At 38.1% G+C, this 25,281-nt stretch overlaps 2 protein-coding genes across 9 annotated transcripts in view; both read left to right on the top strand.

The window, feature by feature from the left end:
* The first annotated feature begins 1,596 nt into the window (after positions 1–1,596).
* Positions 1,597–25,160, top strand: LOC103064269 (heme-binding protein 1-like). 8 transcript variants are annotated; one of them, XM_088148045.1, is made up of 9 exons: positions 1,597–1,975; positions 2,345–2,527; positions 6,958–7,118; positions 11,507–11,656; positions 12,445–12,530; positions 16,343–16,484; positions 16,619–16,802; positions 18,077–18,187; positions 24,759–25,160. In XM_088148045.1, the coding sequence occupies exons 3-9, from the start codon at positions 6,974–6,976 to the stop codon at positions 24,898–24,900; spliced, it is 960 nt and encodes a 319-aa protein (XP_088004171.1). In that variant the 5' UTR covers positions 1,597–1,975; positions 2,345–2,527; positions 6,958–6,973; the 3' UTR covers positions 24,901–25,160. The 8 variants fall into 8 exon arrangements, with proteins under 8 accessions (XP_088004171.1, XP_088004161.1, XP_088004182.1 ...); XM_088148035.1 differs by having other exon boundaries at positions 1,832–1,975; positions 2,345–2,549; XM_088148056.1 differs by lacking the exon at positions 24,759–25,160 and adding an exon at positions 20,419–23,070 and having other exon boundaries at positions 1,833–1,975; positions 2,345–2,549.
* PTK7 (protein tyrosine kinase 7 (inactive)) overlaps positions 24,927–25,281 on the top strand; it is a 98,204-nt gene continuing 97,849 nt past the window's right edge. Inside the window, exon 1 of the mRNA XM_088148026.1 lies at positions 24,927–25,151. The gene's annotated coding sequence lies outside the window, so the exon portion shown is untranslated. The remainder of the gene's footprint in view (positions 25,152–25,281) is intronic.

The following is a 25,281-nucleotide window of genomic DNA, read 5'->3' as shown; positions in this document are numbered from 1 at the left end:
GTGTTTCCAGTTCATTTGTTTTGGATTTCTATCTTTATTGAGCAACAGCTATGACAACAGAACAAGGGAAAGAGCAGTACTGGACCACAAAAACTGTCATATTTGTAGCAGAGGAAGATGGGTGCACATTACCACCCTGAGAAGAGCAAGAATAAAAATCTGCACTTTTGAACACAAGTCATAACTATATTTACATGAGAGTGTATGACTGGGTGACTTCGGGCTAGACATTCTGTCAGCCTAACCCGCCTCACAGGATAGTTGTTACGGAGAAAATAGGAGGCAGGATTATTAGGTATGTTTGCTGCCTTGAATTGACCAAAATATATATAAAAAAGATGGGATAAAAATCTAATAATAACAATCATCACCATCATCATCATCATGACCAAGTTGCCAAAATTATTCATAGGAAACTTTGCCAGAGGTTTGGATTTGAATGTAGCAAGAACCACTAGGACCATCAAATTGAGAAGGTTTTTGAAAATGAGCAGGTTAAGATCTTATGGGACTTTAAAATCCAAACAGGCACCTTTTTCATAACATAACTGATATAACAGTCATTGAAAAGAAGTAAGTCTGGTTCACTGATGTTGCTATACCAGGTGATGCTAGGATGGAGGGAAAGCAATCTGAAGAAATTACAAAATACTGGGACTTGCAGATGGAAGTTGAACACATATGGAAAAAGAAACCAATCGTGATTGGAGCCCTTGGAACAATATCTAAAGAACTCCCTCAATATTTGGAAATTTTGAATTTATCAGACCGTAACACCCTAATTTTGCCTATATGCTACTTTAATGATTCTTATGTCCTTGGTTAGGACTTGAATTACTAAGTTTTCACCAGTCCTTGACAATGAATCTAACTGTAGATTACCCATAATAATGCTCACCCATGGTTAAAATTAGCTTATCTGAGTCATAAAACTCTGAATGACCACTAAATGGCAGTAATGAGTTAGGGTTTTCTCTATCACTTTGTGCCATCTGGCAGTTGTCTGAATTTTTGCAACCCAGACATGGGTTAAACTGGTTAACCAATCTTCTGGGTTTGCATAATACATTACCACACAAATGTAAAAGTATTAGGCTAAAATATGGTGGTTTGTTCTGCATCTCTGTATTTTAAGGGGAGGCTAATGGTTTCTGCCAGAACTTTGGGCCTCGCCTACTGCCAAAGGATACTAGGCAGTTACAGTATTGAGGCAGGTCTTGCTTTGTGGTATTGTGCTGAGTTGTGGTAACAAAAGTCCCTACAGCCAAATAAAGAGTGTAGTTAGGCATCACTGTTTAACAATCAGATACCACCAGATCCTACAACAAAAACTCAACAGAACGATGCTTTGTAACTGATGAATCTCCACAACGGAGTAAGGTTTATCAACTGAATCTTCATCCAGTTACAATAAAATAAAGAATATTAAAAGCACCACAAACTAAGCAGCTACATTAATGTTTTTGTCAGATAGGGGTAGAAGTGTAGCGGCCAAAGTCTTTTTACCGGTTACAGATCCATTTGATTTTACTGATTGTTCAGAAGCATCGAAAAGCACCCTCTAAAAGGAGGAAGTCCGCTTAAAAAAACACGCTGCTCTTTTTTTCCCCTGCACCTTTACATTTTAGATTCCGTGTTACTTGAAAACCCTGTGACCCAAAGGAATCTGGAACACTTAACGTTCCAGTAATTCCTTAAATTCTTTGTCGTTTTTGATGCAAGAAACTAAAACGGCTGCCCTTCTCGCCACAGAGGCTTCGACTAGAAACACGACAAACCCCACCGCCCGAAACAAAAAGAACAGTCGGGCTGGAAGCCCGGAGCTTTATTCCACCCGGGCGTGACGTCATCGGCGCGCGCCCCCGTCCTTTCGATCGTCTCCTGCTTGGTCTTCTGCCCTTCTTCCCTTCCCTCTCTCCCCCCGCCCGGGCAGGGGGAATACATTCCGGGTAGGAAAAAGCGCCGGAAGTGCCAGGTAACCGTCTCTTTCCTCTACCCCAATAGAGGAGTGGAGTCCCGACCCCATCTCCTCTCCGCTTGGGTGCTGGGCGCGCTCCCTCCTTGGGCGGGGCCGGGGCGGAGCCTGATGTCAGATTCCTCTCCCTGGTCGGCCGTAACCCTCATACTGGGCGAGGATCGCCTCGGCGCCCGACTCCCCGGTCCCCCGAGGCGCTTTCTAGAGTTGTTGCCTTTCCTCAGAGTCGTCTCTGCGTCAGTATCTCGCCGTGCCCGCGCCCAGCTCTGTCCTCTGGGGGCCGACCCGTGCCCCGTCAAGCCTTCCCTCCCGCCCTTGGCCCCTTCCTTGCCCCGCGATTAAAGGCGCCTTCTGCCTCTGCCGTTCCAGTACTGCCTTTCGGAACAGACCGTCTTGGCACCTCCATCGAGGAACTGTGGCTTAAAAAGAAACACCGACTCCTCCCTTTTCTGCCTGTGAGCGCAACCCGGCAGGAACAAATTCAGCAGCCGCAGCTTCCCCATCACTCAGTCTGCTGGCCCTTTACCTGTTGAAACTGCCTGTTACACACAGGTAACCAATTAAAAGGAAAAAGGTAATTGCTTTTATCTTGCACAATGTTGCCGCCATGGTATTCCAAAATGTCACTGAGATAGATTACTTGTTCCAAAGAGGAATCTCAGATTCCTGTCATTTGAGATTTGACTCACCTTCTTACTCGATACAGAAATCTAGTTTTCAGGGAATACTAAAAATGTGATTTTTTTTTTTAAAAATGAACTTTATGGCAGAGAGCTCTACAGCATAGGTATAGCATTTACCTATGTCTGACCCCTCTGATATAAACTGTATAAACAGTAGGAGGGAATGCTACCCAGTTGAACAAAGCAGGGCCACTGCAATATTTTAAGGCTGCACATAAAAATGAACTGTAAAAAGCAAATTGATAGTTGGTAGTAATTATAATTAAAAAATCATGGATGAACATATCACATGAAGAATAACCCTATATAACTATGAAGATCTATTTCACTGTGTTAGAATTTTTTGAAAGTCTTCCTAATTTCACAAAACACTTTGTTTATATAAAAATATGTTTTAAACAATTCATTTGGAAATTATCTTAAATAGTCAACGATAGAATGTTGAATATTCTTCAGTGAATAGATAGGAAACAACAGAAAGTAACATTAAACAGGAAATTTCAAAGGAAGGTTATTCAAAGATCTTTGCTAAAATTGAACCTAAAAACATTAGTTTGACATGAATTAGCAATAAATTGTTCCCCAAAGGAAGTAAATGGCAAGATGGTAGCAATCATACATGTGTTGTAATAATTCTGAGGCACTTAAAATAATGGACAATAGCTACTACTCATAATGAATAAATACAACTTAAGGATCAAATGCAACTTTTCTCTGAAAATCATTTCTATGGCACAATAGCTTGTCATAGGTATTGTCTTCATGTTGTGCTTATCAATTTGCCAGAAAAATCTTTCTTTGGGGCTTTTTTTATGTGTGTGTACCTTCGAGTTAGTGTTGTCACTGGGGTCTGCCTGGACAAGTCCCTGCAGTTTTCTTGGCAAGATTTTGGAGGTGGTTTGCCATTGCCTTCTTCCTAGGACTGAGAGAGGGTGACTGGCCCAAGGTCACCCAGCCGGCTTTCATGCCTAAGGTGAGACTAGAACTGACAGTCTCCTAGTTTCTAACCTGGTGCCTTAACCACTATACCAAACTGGCTCTCATTCAAGGGGCTTTAGTCTGCTATAAAAAAATTCTCATTAACTTATCTATCAGTATAAAATACCTAATAGGGATTATGATTGGAATCCCTCTTAGAAGATACATTAATCTAGGTGTGATATTCACATGTAATAGCCATAGAATCAGTCACCAGGTAGATATTGTCAAATGTTTATCTTTTTTTTTATAAACCCAGATTGAGATGGTGAATTATAGATGGTATTATTTTCTGTACTGTAACCTCCTGGCTAGTGTTGCAGTTAATATTTTTGCATCTGTAATAAGCAAAGATCGCTTATATATACTTTTGCATCTATAATAAGCAATGATAGCACAAGGTCTATAGCTTATGCATCTTGTGGTATTTTTCTCAGGCTTTAATAATACTGTAATATAAGCCTCATAAAATAATAAAAGAAGTATGGAAAGATTAAAGATTGATTATGAACCTCTAACAATATAGGTGCCAATAAGTCTGTAAAAGTTCTGTGCCATTCAACTAGTTTCATAGATTGCAATGTCTCTGATTTTTTGTAATGTCAGTGATTGTACCTATTCATTTTTATCTTAATGTGATATCTCAGGAGATTGATAATTTGGTTAAAGGAGTCCTTAGTTAACTGAGTATAAAAATCATTAAACTGATAATTAATAGATTCTGTCTTAGTAAATAACTGTCTATCATTGGCCTGAATTCCGTGTGTGTGTGTGTGTGTGTGTGTGTGTTTCAGATCATAATCCAGTAACTTTCCAGCTTTCATTACCAATTCCCAATATTTTCTGATTAACATATTTCAGAGAATATTCAAATTATTCTGAGTGTAGAAGCTCCAATTTAGGCTTTGCTACTATAAATGCTTGATATGATTCATCAGTGGTATTTCTAATGTGTAATAAAAGTGGCTATTTAACCATCTTCTGTAACTATATAAAATTAGAGACTGGTGAGTTTCTCTTTTGCTAAGGCAAAAGCAATTATAGAACCCCTAATGGATGTCTTAAGTGCATCCCAGAGAGTTAATGTACAAGGAAAGAACAAATTGCCTTCTTAATATATTTCACAAAATGAGAATCTCTTTGGAGAGAAATAGTCAAATATACAATGCCATCTAGGATTGGCTGATTCATAATTGTTAAATTTCACAGTTAGAGTCACTGGAGCATAGCCTGGGATTGTAATAGGGTCTAATGAGGAGTCTATAACTTGATCTACCAAAGCATAGGAAATAATAATCTAATTTAAAATAATTAATCAATCATCACAGTAAAATGGATGGTGTTGGACTAGGAGGCCCAGATTGAAATTCACAGTTGATGGTAAAGCTCATTAAATGACTTTGGATCAGTCATTATCTCACCAGAGATAAAATGGAGCAGCAAGACTTGTGTGCATTAATTCCCTGGAAGAAGGCAGAATGTAAGTATAACAATCAATGAGAAATGTTTCACAACCACATGAAAAATCATATAATCCTAGAATGAAAGGGTAAAGGGGGCTTTGGAGATCATCTAGTCCAAACCCTCGCCCAGTGCAAGATCTCAGCACTACAGCATCTCCAACAGTGGCTGTCGAACCTCTGTTTAAACATCTTCAGCAAACAAAGCAATAATTTCCATTGTTGAGCAGCTCTTACTGTTACAGTTTTTTTTTTCTCCTGATATCCAACCAAACTTTAACTCATTGTTTCTTGTCCTGGCTTCTGAAACAACTGAACAATTCTGTTCTGTCTTCTACATTATAGCCCGTCAGACACTTGAAAACAGTTATCATGTCTCCACACTTGTCCTTTCTAGACTAAATTTACCCAGTGCCCCAACCATTTCATATCAGGATTTATCATCCATCCATCCATCCATCCATCCATCCATCCATCCATCCATCCATCCATCCATATTTATTAGCTGTCCAATTCCAATGGACCTTGGGTGCATACAAAACTGGAAAATCCATAAAAACAGATAAAATGTTAAACCAACACAAATAAAACAAAAAAGGACTTCCAGAAATATGATACATTGATACATCAACTCCAGGCCTGGGACTAAAGCCAGGTTTTAAGAGCTTTCTCTTATAAATTTGAATTATTTATATTGCTGCCCATTTATGGAACATTTTATTCTCACAAACAACAATATAAACCAACATATAAAAGCATAAAAACCAACATTGAAACTCCTGGCATCCCCAACATAACACATCTCCACATGTCCACAAACTACTTTACTGGGTTCCAGCCTCCTGCTACCCCAGTGATTGTGGGAAAAGCCAGGTCTTCAGAGCTTTTTAATAGGTTAGAGGCTTGCTGGATCTCAGGGGGAAGGGTGTTAACTTGCAGGCCCCCTATATCTTGGTTGCTTTCTTCTGGACACATGCCAATTGGTCAGTGTCCTTCCTAAAATGCAGTGTTGAGAACAATATTTTAGGTGCAGTCTGACCAGTGCAGAATAGAAAGGAGTAGTGACTTATCTTGATTTTGACACTATACTTCTGTTTATGTAGCCTGGGATTGTAAATGTCTTTGTGGTTTGGTTCATATTCTGTTTATGATCCACTGAAACACACATCCTTTCTGCATGTATCGCTGTCCAGTAGGTATTTATTTATTTGTTTGTTTATGTATTTATATTTCAAATTTAGACACTGTCCAGCTCACGAGGAAGTGACTCTGGGCGGTTAGGAAGTGAGTCTGGGTGATTATAAGTTATATACTCATGCCCTTTATTTTTCCTACTCAAATGCAGGACTTTGTCCTGGTTGATCTTGTGGCTTGTGCCTGTTGTTGTAGTTTGACAAGAATCTCCTGAATTTTGAAACTATCCTCAAAGGTTGCTATCTGTCTATCTATCATCTGCAAATTAGATAACATATTTTCTAATTCCTCATCCAAGTCATGGAACAGCATGGGGCCTAGAAAAAGGAGGCACACAATATATTTCACTTATTTTGTATTTAGATTAAACCGGAAGATTGAGTGGAAGGCTGTCTGGGTTCCTAAGATTTTGAAAACATTCATTTAGCCTTTGTGCCTTAACTTTCTTACTATATGACCTTTACAGTAGTTTCTCTTCTATTTTTTGAAAAGTGTTTCTGCATTAATCTCTGTTTTCCAATACCTTTATAGCACCTTGAAGTGTCACAGTCACAGGCAAGGAAGAGGTGGCCTTTCATACTGTTTCCCCTACAGATGATATGGAACCATTGGTCTGCTATCATGAGCAACTCAGGGAATAAAATATATAATGTGTTTTTTTTTTCAGAAGCTGAGGTGTTAAGATGGCTCGTATTACACTTGAAGAACTAAATGAAATGGATGATGAGGTTGAGGATGAAGAACAAGAACAAGATGAAGCAGAACAAAATAGACTGTTTTCTCTGTGGGAAACAGTAGCCAGCACTCATCAAGTGATGCTTCCTCAAGGCAAAAAAATTACATCTAACTTTTTATTAGCTGCATATTGATATACTGTACTTGCAAAGTGGAGAGAGAGTAGAACTTTTTCATCCGTGGGGCAAAGTCAATTTGCTTAAAAGAATTTATACTGATTTAAATGTATTCATTTACAGTGTTTTATCCCAATTTCTACTAAAAGATATCCAGAATAACTAACAAAAATAGTAAGCACAATTAAAATATATTCATTTAAAGCCATGATCAATAATGTATAATTTAAGACATCCAAAGGTATGAGAACCAATTACAAAATCAAAAATAGACTTGGGAGAAACTAAGTATTAACATTAAAGCTAAAAACACAAACGTTGGGTGTTAAGGAATTCCACAAAATAGCAATAGCCCTTGAAAAGTCCCACTCCCTTGTAGATACTGAGGGAGAAGGGAATGTGGAAGGAACCTTGACTCCAAAGTGTTCCCTCCATCTTTTTTTATAGTAATTTTATTAAAAATTACAATTAAAAAGATAGAAACTAATACAATAAAAGAATAAAAAGAAAAAATAGGAAGTACAGAAAAGAAAAAAATAGAAAAATAGAAAAGAAAAAAAAGAATATAGTAAAGAAAAAGAAAAGAAATATATAAAGAAATGACTTCCCCCCTCATCACAAGTATAAACAATTTTAGTAACTTATCACCTTCTCTTAAAATACAACAAGTGATCTCTTTTTTCCATATCCCATATCTTATCTATAATTAAATCCTTAAAACCTCATTGTTCAGTCTTGATCCGCAAAAGTCCATTAAGGGTTACCAGAGATAATAACATCTATTTTAACCTTGATCAAATAAACCAATTTTATATTCCTTCCTTTTACTTTTAACTATCTTGATCTTTAGTCCTTTCAAATAATATCCTAGAACTTGATTTCTTTTCATTTTTTTCTTTGTCCCATCTCACAAAATTCTTCAAAGCTTTAACAAGTCTCTTTTGTAAATCCAATATAAGAAAGTTATCCAGGTCACTCTTTTGGTTATTATATGTATATCCCTTTTAATTATTAAGACATCACCCAGTTTCATTTGTACATCCAGTATAGCATCTTTTTCCATATCATTCTTGTAGCTTGTCATTTTTAAATCCACTTTCAAATCAGTCTCAGTCTTGTCCGGTAAAACTTGTTCCTCTTCCATAACATCTTTTAAACACAGTCTATTTATAGAGGCAGACATGTTTAAAATTAACTTTTGGGTCCATTGTTCAAAAATATCCTTGACTATGTCCAATGTTAAAATATTTTGCTTCATTCTGTGTATAAGTCAAGTCTGAGTGTTCTTCTCCATTAATTGTAAACTTTAGTTCCTTCTAGTTCCCTCTTGTGTCCAATTTTTAAAATCTTATTTTATTATGTTTTTTAAAAAGAATTCAAAACAAAAGCACTTTCCCACAGGAAAGATCCTTTATAATTAATTTCAAAATCTTAATTCAATTTTATTGGACCCTTAGTCTGTAACTTTCTAAAATCAAAGTTCTAATCACCCCTTTGCTGTTTATTCCCAAAAACATTTTTTAAGTCCTTAAACTTGTATTTAAAACTTCTTTCGCTAAAGATTGAAGGAAACTCACCCAGTGCTGTAAAACTTGTGAATCCAAATATTCCTAATAGCAATTCTCAAAAGTGATTAGAAAAGGAAGTATGTGAATGCAGTGTCCTTCCAAAGGCGCCATTTGAGCAAGATGACCATTCCCTCATCTCCCAGAGCTCTAAATCTGCCAGAGACCACTGTCTTGCATCTCCTTGTGAGGAGCAACTGTCTGGAGCACTTGTGGGTGATTTCAAGTCCCTTCCTTGTCCGGAGAGGAATTGCTAAGAGCCAGTCTCCTCGCCGGATCTTTGTTCTGCTGCATTCGTCAGCTCCACTTTTAGCGGAGCTGTCTTCAGTTCGCCATTTCTGCCACGGAATTCCCAAAGTGTTCTCTCTATCTTTCAGGTGGACCATCTACTTTGTTTGTTGTCATATTACATATTAAGGGTATGTGAGTTTTCCCAGTGAAGGTGGTTGGTGAAAGACTTTAAAAGATACAGATGGCCCTTGTGATTGGCGGTCCCATTATCTGCAGTTCTGCACATTCATGGTTAGGAAAAAATACTAAACCTCAATATCTTCAGTAATGAGTTTTGGGTATCTGCATTTTTTTGCCTGGGGTTCCAGTCAGTCTGCCATTGTGCACATATGTAAAGGATGCATTGAGCCTCCACCCACATAACCTTCCCAGCTATCTGCCACCTGTCTTTCTGGAACCCACCAGCCCTAATCTTCTTGCCACACATCTTCATATTGCCTTCCAGTCCTCCTTTTCATCAGCCCACCCAGGTTTGATCTGTGTATCCAACGGTCTTTGCATTGCCTTCTCTCCCACCTTCTCATCCTACCCAGTCCTGACCTTCCTGCTGCATACATTATATGGTTGTCCTCTTTCTGCACATGCTCTTGGAAATGTTTGCATCTTTCACAGTCAAAATGAGCAACTGCATAGTGCTGTAAAGTACTACAGAGATAATTTTGATGAAGGAATATAACAGCAGTTAAGAGAAAGTAAACAACAACTCAGTCCTGGGAAAGGAGAAAGAAACTCAAAATAACCCTGTGTTGATTCTGCTTGTTATAAAAGAGAGAAGAGGGATATTCTGGCAGGCTTTCAAGATTCTGTTATAACCTACAAGAGTGAAGTAGCATTCCTAAAATCCTTGCTGTTTCTTTCCTGATCCTGCCTCCCTTGAAGGGCTGATAAGCAGAGGGCTTTGCTGAGGAAGTTCTCACAAAGTGCTGCCCTTGAGTGAGAGGGTGAAGCTGCTGGACATGTTGCTTGTGCGGACAGTGCAGCATCCCTTGCACACCATTATGGCATCAGTGAGTTTATTGTCAGCTCTATAAAGAAAGGCCAATATCTATGCAAGTGTAGTATTCAGGACATCTCAAGAGTGTCAAGGTGGCATTGCATGTGATCCCTAAATGGATTATATGGAAAAGATCCTTAGCCTATTGGTACAGAACCAAGCCCAAAAGAAGGTTCCACTGAGTAGACCAGTAACCTGGAAGAAAATGCTACACCTTTGTAGGCAGTTTGCAACAGAAGGTGCTGGATGTGGTTACCAGGCCAGTAAGGCCTGATTTCAAAGACTCGTGCACCACTATGTCCTCCACAATATCAAACTGGTAGGAGAAGTAGCACTGGTAAGCCACAAGATAGCACAAAAATATCCAGCAGAGTTCTAATTAAGTCTGAAGGATACACGTTTAAGCAGGTGCAGAGTTGATGAGACAGACCGGTTCTGGAAATGGATGCCATACTGCTCCTTAATCAGGAATGTTCTAGGTTTCAAGACAGCCAAGGGCCACCTCTTTCCTGGGATGTGGCAATGCTGCAGGGGACTGTTATGTTATCAGAGCCATGCTTCAGTACTCTCATAAAGCCCTCATGCCATGACAAGAAGAAAAACCAGTTTTCCATATTCTGGAGAGCCAATCCTCTGCTTTTCTCTAACTCAAGTTTCTGCAGGAACTGTATGAAGTGTAGGTATGTTGCATTCTACATGAGGTGCAGTGATATTTTGCCTCCAAGAATCTGTTCTTCAGTGCCCTCCTGTTGCTCAGCTACACTGCTGGTCATCCTGAGACAATGCAATTTGTACACTCATATCTTGAAATCACTATTTTGCCACCCAGCACCACCACCTTGATCTAACTGATGCACCAAGGTCTGATAGTAACTTTCAAATCTTACTACATTTGCCACACCTTCAGGATGATGCAGAAACTCATGAAAGTGAGCCCAAGCTTTCAGAAATGTTAAATATATTCCTTATGATCTAGGGATGAAATTAACTCATTAAACAATCTTCCATGACTATTGGACCCCCCCCCCCATGTTTAAAAAGGATAAATACCAGATTTTCTTTCTTGGTGCTGTAAGGACTTGAGGGCTCTCTGACTTAATAGTATATGATTTGATCCTAATCTGTTACGGCTCTCTTCTGGTTTCAAGTTTAAAGATTAAAAGGATGTGTTCTTTGTTGATTTGTGAAATATCTTTATATTGTAAAAATTAGAAGATCTCAGTACTTCATGTTTCTGTATGTTATAGGACTGAGCTAATTATATATTAATACAATATGCTATATGGGTGTTACCTTTTTCTTTTCCCCCCTTTCATTTTAATTATAAATATTTTAATCATATTACCACTATTTTTTTTGTTTGTTAATCTCACTATAATCTATAAAATAATTAACCCCCTCCTCCCCCCCAGTAATCTCATCTCTATACATCTGCAAATTCTGGAGGAGCTGCAGCATTGTATACTGCATTGTAGGTAGTCATCTTTTCATCTGCTGTGGTTATTTCCTCAATAGCTGATAAACTGCAGTGGATCTCCAAACTTCCATGCATTGTTGGTGGAGAAGGTCTAGAAGACTTCATGTCACATGCGGTGGATGAATTCCCTCAATCCCATCAGGAGGAGCTGATGGAAGAAGAATTGGAAGAGATCTTCCCTTTTAACAGCAAGTTGCTTCTGAGATCCTGCAGCTGGGGAGTGTCTTGGTGGCAGAGTATTTGAACTTGATTCCCTGAGGAATCCAAAAGGCAAATGCAGGCTGCTTTGCAACTCTGTAAAGCAGGACTAAGTCAGCTACTTTGAAATGGTAGTTACACCTACCAGCACAGCTATGGAGTCATCCTCAGAAAACATTGGCACTAAATGTCTTATACTGTACTCTTACTTACCTGTATTGTGCTTAGCTACAAGCATTAAGCACTGTAAACTATAAACACTAAAATTACTACTTCTACTTTACTAGTACTGCATTTATGACTTTGAAGAAGAAAAGGATTTTGATTTTTCCTGCTGCAGACCAGAGACTGAAGAGAAATAGAGTGCTGTGAACTCTAGTATAGAATAAAGGAACCCCGGTGTTTCTTTATTTTGACTTTCATTGTTGCTAACTCCAGCACTGGGGTAAAGGAGAGTGGACAATCTGAGATGACCAAAGTCCAGCAGCCTTATTTCTACTCCTCCCTCCCATTTTTAACAATCTTTCTGTCTCTAGAACCTAATAACACCCACACCACCCCCAATTCCCATAGACTCAAAGTATCAACCCATTTTGTTATGCATGGTTAGAAGCTAGAACCCCTCAAATACAGAGGTCCACCTGTGTACTACTTTTCACAGTGGACTACCCACAATAAATGAAAAGCATTTTAAGTAGAAGGTAGTTTAGAAATGCAGATCTCTACAAATGTTTCCATCTTTAAAGTTAACTTTTCCCAATTTACTCTGTTTCAATAGACATGGCAGGTCCAATAGTGCAGATGACTCACCATAACCACATGCGAGAGCCTGTGCCCTACACTATTTTATCACAGCATGAGAAGGTGAGCACTCATATTCATGTAAAGGTTTATTGCCTCACAGGCATAGAGTGCTGTTCTTGAATAATGTAATATATGTATACAGCTGTCATGCTTTTGTGATGTATTGAGGAAGAGTTGTAGACTGAATAAAAGTGTGCAATGTTCCTGGTTCTCCTAAGCGTCCATGATTTCACCCAAACTATAGTTTTAGCCATCATTAAGTTTCTACCAGATTTCTCCTTTGGATGTGATGTTGAGGATGCGGTGGTTGCATCTCTACTCAAAAGTAAACCTCATCATCTTCAGTAAAACTGTGGAGGATTGCAGCCTAAATAGCCTTCCATATACGCTATTCCAGAGTAAAGCAGCCTAATATCTTTCAGAATTCAAATCCTGTCAGGCAGCTTGGCCAATGGGAAAGATTTATTAGGGTTGTAGCCCAAAGGATGGTGCGTAGGAGTTGCATTATGCTCTTTCCCAGAAATCTTTTTTTACTCTGTTTACCACTTCAGTTTTACTGATGGGAATGTTCTTAAAACATTGTTATACTTCTAGCCTGTGTTAGCTTTGCTTCAGCTTGCTTATATTAAGAACATATGGTGTCTTTTGGGATTCTTCTAGACCAAGTTCAGTGTTGATTGCTGACAACCTTAGAAACTTAGATTTTTTTTTTAATGGAATAATGAAAAACAAAAGATAAGTCATCTCTGCTTCTAGATGCTTTGCCTGCAGTACATTTAGATTTGTAGATCTTTAGTATTTGCATGCTTTTTCTTTCTTTCTGCTTTTCCTAAGGACTATATATATATGGAGTTATGACAAATATTAATTTTTAGTGAAGAAATGATACCTATTTGACAAAGTATAGTTTAGATTTCTGACACAAAGTTTAGCATGTTGGGACTTTTAAGAATATTTTCTAATATCCTTACTTCAGTCTTTCTGTTTAGATGTAATAAACCAACACTGATTAGATGAGAATGAGAATGAGCAGTGGTGACTCTCAAGGTTTTACTGTTTCTTCTTTCCATTCATTTGCCAGGCCAGTAGGAGGTCAAAACAGACATTTATATCTTGAGATTAGCTCTTGTTTTTGCAGCAAGTTGTGGGTTGCTCAGATTATAGTTTGCTTCAGACAGAATTCCAAACCAGGATCAAGTAATAGCTGTCATTTCATCTAAATTGATCTTGAATATCCATTACTCCAAACGTCAAACTTCAGCATCAGCTATAAGACTGGCATTTGTTAGACTAGCCACATACTAAACTAATGCATAAATGTGTTTTTTCTTTTTTCCCTTAAGGCTTTTTGTTTTGTTTTGTTTCTCCTGAAAAAATGAAAAGTGTTTGGAAGGAGTTAAAATATAATGAAATGTTTTCTTTTAGAATCATGTATTCAATAAGACAAAGTGCTCATATATTGATATCATTTATTCCCTCTCCACTCCCCCCCACCCCAGTTTTCCTAATGGCTTGGATTAGGAAGGCTCTGCCCAGAGAACTAATAAACGAAAGAGTAAAAAAGATTATACTGATTCAAGTGGTCGATTACTGTATAATAATTTGATTCTAGTATTTATTTTAACACTAATTCCAACTTTTAAATTGATACAAGATATTTTAATATGTAGATTTATATCAATGTCATTTCAATTTTTTTGGTCAATTTTACAGGGCTTGTAAGTGTCTATAACTTTCTTTATCTATATTTTTTCTGTTTCTGATTATAATAATACAGTGGTACCTCAGTTCACGAACTTAATTCGTTCCGCGACTCTGGTCGCGAACCGAATTGGTCGTGAATCGAATCAAATTTTCCCATAAGGTTCAATGTAAATACGGTTAATCCGTACTGACCCCTCCGAATTTGGTCGTGACCCAATTTTTGATCATGTCCCGAATCAAATTTCCCCATAAGGTTCAATGTAATTATGGTTAATCCGTTCTGAACCATGTTTTTTTTTTTTAAACCGCAAAAATATGACACAAAGTACAGTACGAAGAGAGAGAAAACTAACCTTGCTCGACGCAACTTCTGGCATGGAGGACAGGAAGGCGGGTGGGGAGGCGGTTACTGCTTGGAGGGAGCGTCCCCCTCCCTACAGGAAGCCGCGACCACGTGTCACGGGAGGGAAAATGGCCGCGGATCCTGTTCGTCACCCGATGCAGAGTTCGTGAACGGAGGCAAAATTTTGTGACCAGAGCTGTTCGTGAACCGAATTGTTCGTGAACAGAAGCGTTCGTGAACTGAGGTACCACTGTAATAATAATGATTTATTAAACTTGTATGCTGCCCAATTCTCAACCACTCTGGGTGGCTCAGAACAGTCAAACAAAAACATTACAATAAAATCAATAAAAGATAAATGATAAAGATAAAAGATGGCAAGCACGATGAAGCAAGGGGTCTCACTCTCCCTCGCCAAAGGCCTGGGTGAAGAGCCAGCTCTTCACAGCTCTTCTGAACAACAGCAGAATCGGAGCCATCCAGATCTGGGGGGAAGTTCGTTCCAGAGGGCAGGCACTTCTACAGAGAAGGTGTGCTTCTGGAGTCCTAAGAGATAACATTGTTTTATTAAAGGAACTATTTAAATATAAAAGTTTATATTTGTTGAAGTAAGAGTAAAAAGTTTGTCTCAATATGAACAAACCTTTGGTTTTCAGAATCAAATGTCTATCAAGAGGATAAAAATTAAGTCTCAGAAAAAAACAGGAACTGCTGATAGTCATGATAACTCAGAAAATACATCTGAATAGTTGATATTTAAAGGCAAATTTTTATGCAATGACTGTTGGCTTTTTCCTATTATCTTCTATTCTTTTTCTAAAAATGTGAGCATCCTGAGGAGTCTGAGGCCAAAACTATAACTCTGTTGTACCATAATTTAGTTTCTTCAGACTTCAATATTATCTTCTCCCATCTTGGCAAAGATTAAGGCTTCCTAGGTTACTCAGAGGTCCTGTAATGGTATGTGGGAATGATCTTGAGAGACAGGAGGAAGAGCCTCAGCCAGGGGAACGGTCAGACAAGAGGCAGCTTAGCCCGCAAAAGGAATGTGGGCATGGCAAACAGAAGGCTGTAAAGGTGATGGGGGAGAAATGTATTTTCAGACTTGCAAGATTGATGTCAGCCTTCTGAGGTAGTCCAAACAGGAAGCATGACCAGATGGGCTAATTCTACTTTATTGTAAGGTTACATTAACAGAATCTTGCAAGTCTGAAAATACATTTCTCCCCTATTGCCTTTACAGCCCAAGAAACTAGCGAGGGTCCCTTCTGAGACATTTGCCACGCTCACATTCCTTTTGCAGGCTAAGTTGCCTCTTTTCCAACTATCCCCATGGCTGTGGCTCTTCCCCCTGTCTCCCAAGATCATTCTCACATATGATTACAGGTCCACAGCTTATAGTTTCAACTTACAGTGATCAAAATTAAAAAGCATTTTAAAATGAATTCAGTTAGAAAGCATAATTATATATTTTACATTTAATAATATGCAAAATAAAATGAATAAATACACATATACACAAGCACACATGTGCATGCAAACACAAAAATATTTTACTTCAAACATTTAAAGTTATATCAATAAAGCGTACAGGAATATTAACATTACATTTAGTTAAATGTTTCTCCAAATTTCTATTTTTCTTTGAAAAAATATGAAAAAACAGCTTTTATTCCCATAACTTCAACATTTTCAGAAATGTTACATCACTTATAAAGATATCAAAGTTGACTCCAAGAATATAATTATCCAGATTTAAAAACTCATTACACTGCTGGTATTTCTTCCCCTGGCAGTAAATCACTTCTTTTCCTTCTTGGTTCAGTGTGAGGAAACAACATATGAGGAACGTCTATACCCAGCTGGGAAATGGGCATGCATCACCAAAGGAGAACCCAAGTATGAACAGAGCACCTCAATGGGTTTCATGAAACTTATAAGATACATCTGCAAAGAGAATTCTCTAGGTATGTGCGGGCAAGTGCCATGGGGAGATGTAGAAGCTTACATGACCAGGATTAATGGGGTTTGGAAAAGCAAGGAATGGATTTCCCTAGGTTTACCTTTCGTAACTGGTATTTCTACCTGTATCTTTATCCAGGCCGACACTTGGGGATGACAGTGCCAGTGATCAGTGAGATCCACCTGAATAAGGAGGGTACTGAATTGGTCCAAGAAGTCATTACTGCATATTATGTTCCTCAGGAATTTCAGCTTAATCCTCCTATCCCCATGGATCCAGAAATCCAAATCCTAGAAAGGTCATCACTTCAGGTTATCACCAGGTGGGTTCTAATGGATTTGGCTGTCTTTTAGATGCCAACAGCCTTTTAAGTAGAACAGGAATTGATGATTGGTTCTCATTCTAGGTAGGAGAAAGAGTATGCATGACTGGGAAGATGGTCTAAGTAAAAAAAAGATGCCCCTAGTTATGTAATGGAGAAGGGAAAGGACCTTGTGGAAAAAACGGCTCCTTGTTAGGCCATATTTTAAAAAGAGTAGGAGTCATGCACTGATTGATGGATTGGTGGATAGGTAGGTGAGTGGTGGGTAGATGGGAGGGAAGCAAGATGTTAAACGCAAGATATTTATCGGTAATTATTTTGTTGTTAACTTTCTGTAAAGGGAGTTTTATGGGCCAGCTACTGAGGAGACAATCCTGAGAGAGATTCACTTTCTTTGGGAGTTATTGGGCTCTACAGATAATGTGCTCCATGAAACATACTTGGTGGCTGCGTACCAGAACCCTAGTGTACCCAATCGTCGCAATGAGATATGGTTTATCCGGCGAACAGACTGAAAGCATCATGAATTTCTGGCAAGATTATAATCCACTAAATCCACTTTAGATGGCAGTTCTAGCCTGAAGGAGATGAATGCACTTCCCAACTTATCATAAAACTGATGACCCATTCCTTTTCCTTGGGGACACTAAGGAGCTGTGTTCCTTCCTGTGAGTTCAGAAATAAGGGGAAAACAAGAACATGGAAAGGTAGTATGGCTTCTTCCCTGATGGAGCTAGCACTGGAAGAATCTGTGGATATCTGCTTCAGTGACTTTGAAATTTGTCTATGCACAGTTGAGTTAAAATGCATCAGGAATTGTAATTGTTCAGCAATCCATATCTGGTATTTCAAATCTGGAATCTGATTTCATCTGGAAATGAATTTGGAGTGCCAGTCTAGCTGGATGGGACACGGGTCATAGCTTTAGTTACTTCTAGAGAGAGAATTTCATTTCTTTGGAAGAGGCCATCCCTTTTAGCCATGTATATGAGATGCTTCTAGTCAGCTCTGTTCCTTCAGTTTGACATGGAATAACTTCAGTTTCACTGGGCTAATTTGAATATATCCTAGAAAACCCTTGCCAAGGACAGTGGCCTGGAGGGAGATCTGAGAAATGGAGATCAGGGAAATCCTCTTTTGTGGCATATAGACCCTCTGGTTTTCATAAGAGCTGTATAATACCTGTCCCTCTGTGACCTATCCACCAACTGGACTTGTATCCATGGATGCTTCCAAACTGTTGACTGCCACTTTCACTTTTCCCTCCTTAATAGATTTTTTTCTAGTAAGAAAAATAAATGGAAGAAACAGTGGAAAAATACAGGACACTTATCAATGGAAAATGAGATGATATGGGCTCCTTTTTATTCTCGTAATGAAGCAAGGTAATTGCACAATGAAAGCCTTATCTAGAAGTATCCCATCTTTTCTTGATCAAGCAGGCCCAACGTCATGGTATCCATTGAGTGAGTCATATATTTTAAAGTGATAATTGGCAGCACTGTTGCAATGCATTGCACTGTGCATTGGTTGGTTGGTTTCATGGTCAAGAAAGTTGCTGTTGTCTCTGAAGGAGGAGGATGGCACAGAGAAAATGTGAAATAAAATCTAGCTCAAACCTCTCTGATGCTTTTTATTGACTTACATGGCATCTGATTTTGGTGATGGCTTGGCATTATTTCTTGAAAAAACAGTCCTGAAATCAGCTTTCCTGTTTGAACAAACATGCTTATAATTTTTTCTTTATATAAGAAAAAATTATAAGCATGTTTGTTCAAACAGGAAAGCTGATTTCAGTACTGCGACTGTCTTCCCTTCTTAAACTGCTATGCTTCTGAGAAGTACTGAATCATCACCAGAATGCCTCTTGACTTCTTACATATCTCCAGTGGAAATCAGATGAGATCTGACAGATATAGTAGAACTCTTTCTGTCCTCAAGGGTGATAAAATGTGCTATACATTCAGTTCACCTACAGCCAGAATCAGTGTACTGATCTATTTAACTTCCCATTCCATAACCCCTCAAATGCAATTTATAGTACTTTACTCAGTGGTAAAAGGGTGTGTATTACATTTTTTAGAAGCTATAACGTTGACTTTAGATACACAGAGATTCACAGTTGCAGAAATTAGTTGATGTTTCATCACCTTCATTCAATTAAGTTTAATACTGTGCAGCTGCAAATCAATATCTATAATATCTTCAATGGTAAAGTATCTTGTGCTTATCTGGCTATGGCATACCATGGATTTATTAGAACCCTTGATCATTTTGACATTTATAATAAAACAGCAAAGCTCTCAAGTTTTTTAAAAAAACTGTTTTAGAAGTACAGCATGTACCAATTTTATAGGCGTACTAACTTCTCAATGGTCTTGCAGAGACTGATCATGCACTTCTGAGAAAATGCTTTTGTTTAAATGATGAGTAATCAAAGATCTAACAGGAACAGAAAAGGAGTCAGAGTAAAAAACCAAACATTTTGCAGACAGATAAAGGGAGCAGCAAGATACATTATGAGATTATACTGAATGCAACGATGCATACAGAATACAGAAAGGAATTAGTCTTTTGATATACAGTGGTACCTCGGGATACGAACTTAATCCGTTCCGTGATTCTGGGCGTATCCTGAGTTGGTCGTAACCCGACGCAAATTTCCCCATAGAGTTCAATGTAAATCCGGTTAATCTGTTCCGCCCTCCGAATTTGGTCACACCCCGAAGCAAATTTTCCCATAAGGTTCACTGTAATTACCGTTAATCTGTTCTGGTGTCCACGGACCACGCGTCAGGGGCAGGAAAATGGCCGGGCACCGCATGGCGGGGCATGAAAACGGCCGGGCGCCGCACGGCGCAGCAGGAAAATGGCCGGGTGCCACTCGGCGGGGGCGGGAAAATGGCCGCGGACCACGTGTCAGGGGCGGGAAAATGGCCGCAGACCATGTGTCAGGGCAGAAAAATGGCCGTACCCCGAGGCGGAGTTCGCACATCGTAAATTTTTGTGGCTGGAGCTGGTCGTAACCCGAAAAGTTCGTTAGTAGAGGCGTTCGTATCCCGAGGTACCACTGTATTGGCAATTAGCCAAGATGCTTAGCAGAAACAATGAAATAATCCAAGATTTATTTCATTATTTGTTTTAAGTGAGTAAAGTATGTTGATTACTTTAACATTTTTAGGTCTGTGGGTAGACCTAAAATAAAACATTAGATAAATGTTAATGGAGGAATTAGTTTGGTACATATGATACACTAAACTATAAACTAATTACAAGGATTGGGTTTGCAGAACATACTATGCTAAAGTGTGGTTGACTGATTTGGGGTTCAGTGTGGCAGGAAAAAAAATAATGATGCAGTTAAATATAACTACATATTTGATGGCAGCTGAAACAAGTCTGTATAATGAAGTACAGGATTAAAACATTTGAAATAAATCTACCTCATGCTATAACTGAAAACAGATTACTTTGAATTCACGAACAGTCTTCTGACTCTAGATCCTTTGTATCTCTCTTCTCAGTGGCTGCAATCCTAAACTTATTTCTATCTAAAGCCCATTAAACTGGAACTCTTTTTTAAATGTTTGAGTTGTGCATCCTTTTCTTTCTGTAGAGCTATTGGTTTCCACTATCAGCAATGGTTTCCTAACTGCAGCACAGAGCATCAAATCTAGAAAATAGAATTATATATAATAGGTAGGTGTTTAACCATCTACGACTGGCTATGTACTTAAGAGTATTTTAACAAGTTCTTACCATCAAGAGAACCTTGATATAAACTTGAAGACTAGTATCTTCATATGTCCATCTAGAAAAACCCTCAGGGGGAAAAAAAAACTGTTTAGCCTACAAAGTGCCCTTATTTCCTATTTATACTTTATAAGATCTTAAGGATAGCTGTAAATTTGCTCTTTATTATGTGAAAGGGATGTGAAGGGATTCAGCAGTAATTTCCCAGTTTTCAACATATTAGTGTGAAATTCTAAATTGCTGTGTTCTGGAAGGGCAAGGAATCAAGAATTTGGCTTGTGAAGCATTGATTCTAATTTCATCCTTGCGTTGTACCCTTATCCCTATTTCAACATATCATTACAATGGAAGGTAGAAGCAAAGGTATTACTGATGGCTTCTGTTACTAAAACATGATAAGGAAAAAAATGAAGACCATCCATTGTATTAAAACTTGGGAATGAAAATACATAGCTTTTGCAAGAAATTTTGACTTTCACAGTGAATTATTTGTCTTTTGAGAGGCAAAAGAATAAACCATTGTTAGTAGCAAGTTATATTAAATTACCTAGCCTAGAGAACAGAATGCAGTATGAAATTATTCCAATCCATAGCTGACATACTTGAGGACAAAACTAATATGAGCAAGAATTGTTAATTAACTTAAATAATTAATTTAAGAAATACAGAGTTGACCAAGGTGCTTTTGAAATTCTAAAGTTCTTTAAAAGTTGGGATTTTAATTCCCATCATTACCAAATATAGTAGTATGGCCCGGATGACCATGGCTGATGGTTGTTGCAGTATAACCCACCTGGAGGACTTGAACTGCAGAAGGCTGCCTTAGACCTGAGTTCTTCAAACTGTGTTCCATGGAACCCTAAGATTCTGTAAGAACTTGATGCAGTTGGGTGAGAGACTAAGGGCAACAACAACAACAACAAAAATTGGCTCCCACATAGCCAATTTTGTATCACTACAGCTTTGCCTCTTGATCGGGGTTTCTAGGAATTTTTTTTTAATTAACAGATTCCATGGCCTGAAAAAAATTGAAAACTCCTGCTTTAGACCACTATTCCTTTCATTTACCTTTGCAAGAGGGGCCTTTATGATTGCTCTAAGATCAAGAACCCATTTCTCTTTTTTGTATAGGATTCAAAATGTATCTTTGTTGAATATTTTGCTTCTTTTATGTTACCTTATAGCTAGTAGCAATCTGGGATAATATTCCACTGATTCCCTTCCACTAACAGAGCATTCATTCTACTGAAAGATTCTTTCCGCAAGCAGTGAACCCAATTTCTTCAGTTTGAGAAAGATAGAAAAAAGATTAAACAGACATCCACTAATTTATTGGATAATCATATTGATTATATAATTTGCTTTTGTTACAGTTTTATAGTATGATAAGTTTAAAATAATGACACAGTTTTGTGAATTTGCACATGGTACTAACTGCTTCTTTTCAACGGGGAATAATAATCCTTAGGAACATTAAAATAAGTTGTATCCTAGTTCTGTTGTTAACTATCACCAACAGATGTAAATTTAATAAATAAGTAAAGCTATGTTCATATGCACTTTATAATAGAAAAAGAAATATCAGTTTACAAATTTGTAAGCAAATGACTTTATTCTGTCATTTTCCAAAGTAGCATGTGAACTCCCTGGGGTAACAAAGGCCATTTACTACATGGTAAGTATTTTGTGAGAACACAAACAAGGGTTATAATCTTTATTGCCTCTTCCCTAGTTGCAAGCCTCTAAAGGAAATAGGGTTGTCACCAGCCCTGCTGTTCTCAGCTTGAGATAATAAAGAAATGAAATAGGGCAGAGAGCCCTTTGATGTTCCCGCCCAAGTGATCAGAGGGGAAAACTTTTGAGGGCCTGGAGGTTAGTTTCTTTCATGATTTTAGCAGTCTCTTGTTAAGTGTCCTCAGAGCAGGAGACTGCAATATTATGTAGCAGGCTAAACAATCCACCATACAGGTGTGACATGGATGTTGTATATACTATTTTAAACAATTGACTTAATTATTTCAGACTATAATCAGATGCCTTGATTAAATTCCAGTTTTCATAAATCTCAAATGGCCACTGTTCCAGATTTGGACAAGCAGTAAGTCCACTGTGTGGGGTAAAATGGTACATATTCACTAACTGTATTATAAATATATATAAATATGATAAATAAATATGATAAATAAACTGGATATTTTGGCATAGCATGTCATAAGAACACTATCTATAAATTGGCCCACCAACAGTTACACTTTACTAATGTTGAATATCTAGCTTGGAAATATTTGGAATCCTTGCTATAGAAGAATAAAACTGTATGGACTAGAGAAACTGTTGACAATAGCATTACCTATCAGATGATTGGGAGGAAATTAAAACGATTTTATTACTTCCTCAAGGGCTTGTGGTTTCCTTCTCCAAAGAAGCTGCTTTCCTTAACCCCTGCTATAAAAATTAGACCTAAAGTCTGTTTTTTTCAAATAGTGGTTACACATGGGTAATTCCTTTTTTTTTTCTTAAGTAGCTAGTTCCATGTCAATAGTTTCTAGTACCAATCAGAAGTCATTGCAGTTTTATCCTTTTTTTTCCCCCTTGGAATGAAAAAGACATAGAATGGGAAAAGTCATAGGAAAGTTAAAATTGAGGTTGTCTTTGGACAGTCTGTAAAATTATTAGGTAGCGTGATTCCCTAATGAAAGCTTAATCCAGATGCACTCAAGGTCTCAACAATTTGTTTAAACGCATAATCCTCCGTCTGTTACTTGTGAAGTATGGGCCTATTGGACTTGAAAGTACTTGCAGTCCCTCAAGGTTATCTAAGAGATTATGTTCATATATATATAAAACCAATTTTGGTGTTTTTCACAGTATTATTCCTAAGCATGTTGATATTATTCTATTTAAGCCACTGAATAAACAATTGTGATACAACTTGCTTCCATTACTTTGATACAATTCTCACATACATTATTTATGTTTCCTGATCTTGAAACTTCCCATAAAGAGCAATCATGTAGGTTAAAGCTACATAAGTGTACAGACAATTTTTTATCTTCTCTTGATAGAAAAATAAATGTTTTGTGATAAACCCAAACTAGAACTGCCAAGAGGTGAAACCTCAATAGCCTTATCACTAGGGTTCACCCTCAAAAGGAATGTATATCCCTGCAACATTTATATACTATCCTTTAAATTAACTCTGTCCATATTTCTGCCCAATTAAGACTGCCCAACATTTCTGATAACAGAATGGTGTCACTAAGAAAGGGCTGAAACACTAATTTGTAATCTAATCAAACAAGAACAATCTACAATTTTATTTGGTCACATAAAAATCTATATTAGTCATTTATTTGCATTACTTCACAGAAACCAAAACCACTTTTTCAGGTACTTATGGAGTATTAAGTCTTGTAAGGCTATTTTCTAATCACAGATTAATTTCACACATGCTAACCAAATTTAATAATGGCTTTTTGAATAAACTGTACAAGGTTGGATTCACACCACGTTATCCCAAACCAGATAAACCACATTATGGCTTAGCTTGATATATGATCCTACCCACTGAATGAGATTGCTAAATTTGGAATGAACAGAAATAAGACTGTTTCATGAATAAATTAATGGGAAGAGACAAAGAATTAAAGGATAACATTTAGAAGGCATCCTTATGCATATTGATTCATAAGGAACAGATTATCCAGAAAAAGCAAGTCTTGTGGCAACTTAAAAACTAACACATTTATTACGGCATAAATGTTTGCAGATACAGCCCAATTCATCAGCAGGATGGAGTAGAATCTTGAAAGTGAAGTATGCATGTATACCTACATTCATAAGTGTATACATCTATTATGTGCCCAGAATTGGTTGGAGTTCTTTGATTATGTGCCACCATGTCAGCAGTGATTCTTAGTGACCAGAGATAGATTTTCTCTAAGAGGATCTGTCCACAACCTGGTCCTTCAGGTCTTCCCGTGGTGCACCCATTGCCATTGTAACTGTGTCCATCCCCTTTGCTGCTGGTTGTTCTCTTCTTTCCTTCCATCTTGTCCAGCATTAGAGCCTTCTCCAGAGAGTTTGGTCTTTGCATAATATGTCCAAAGTAAGATCATTTGAACCTCATATTTGGGTCAGTGAGAACTCTGGGTTGATTTGTTCAGTGATCCATTTGTCTCTTTTTTTTTTTTGACTATCCAGGAATTCTCAGGAATCTTCTCCAACACCAAAGTTCAAAAGCGTCAATACTTTCTATCCTGCTTCTTCAAATCTATGTAAATCAATCAATCAATCAATGGGAGTGGGAGGGGGCGAGGTTAGAGCTGCTAGAAATAGACAATGAGATTAGAGCGAAATAAACAGAAGAAAATATAGGCCGAGCCTTCCGAGAGTAAACGTACAGTGCAATTTATTCTGAGTAAGACTGTATCGGATTGCAATCTAACATAAACTAAGCCGAAGCAACTGTTCTTGGGACGGTCTGCGACATTCCGGGGAAGCTTTCCTTTGAGGTTAAAAAAAACTCGCATCAGATCTGCCGTCTTCAGAGCCCACCAAAGTCCAGTCAGCAGAGGTCGCCCGCCAACCGGACAGGTAATTGGGGAAGAAAGGGGAAATAAGTAGGGGCTCGCGGTCGGGCAAATAAGCTCCGGCCTGCCTTTGCCGGAGCGGGATCCTCCTGGCCGGAAGCTCCACCTTGTCCCGGGTGTGCGAGGGGAGGGGA

The sequence above is a fragment of the Python bivittatus genome, unplaced genomic scaffold (assembly GCF_059951505.1).
Source record: "Python bivittatus isolate LINGU-HERP-01145 unplaced genomic scaffold, Pbiv_v1 ctg000020_np1212, whole genome shotgun sequence".
Classification (NCBI taxonomy): Eukaryota; Metazoa; Chordata; class Lepidosauria; order Squamata; family Pythonidae; genus Python; species Python bivittatus.
This window is presented reverse-complemented; position numbering and strand designations above follow the sequence as displayed.

Excerpts from the sequence above, each read along its gene's own strand:
- LOC103064269 (XM_088148045.1), top strand. The coding sequence starts at position 6,974 with ATGGCTCGTATTACACTTGAAGAACTAAATGAAATGGATGATGAGGTT. Across the intron at positions 7,119-11,506 it reads TCAAGTGATGCTTCCTCAAG|CTGATAAACTGCAGTGGATC; the intron begins GCAAAAAAATTA and ends TTTCCTCAATAG. Across the intron at positions 16,485-16,618 it reads CTGCAAAGAGAATTCTCTAG|GCCGACACTTGGGGATGACA; the intron begins GTATGTGCGGGC and ends ATCTTTATCCAG.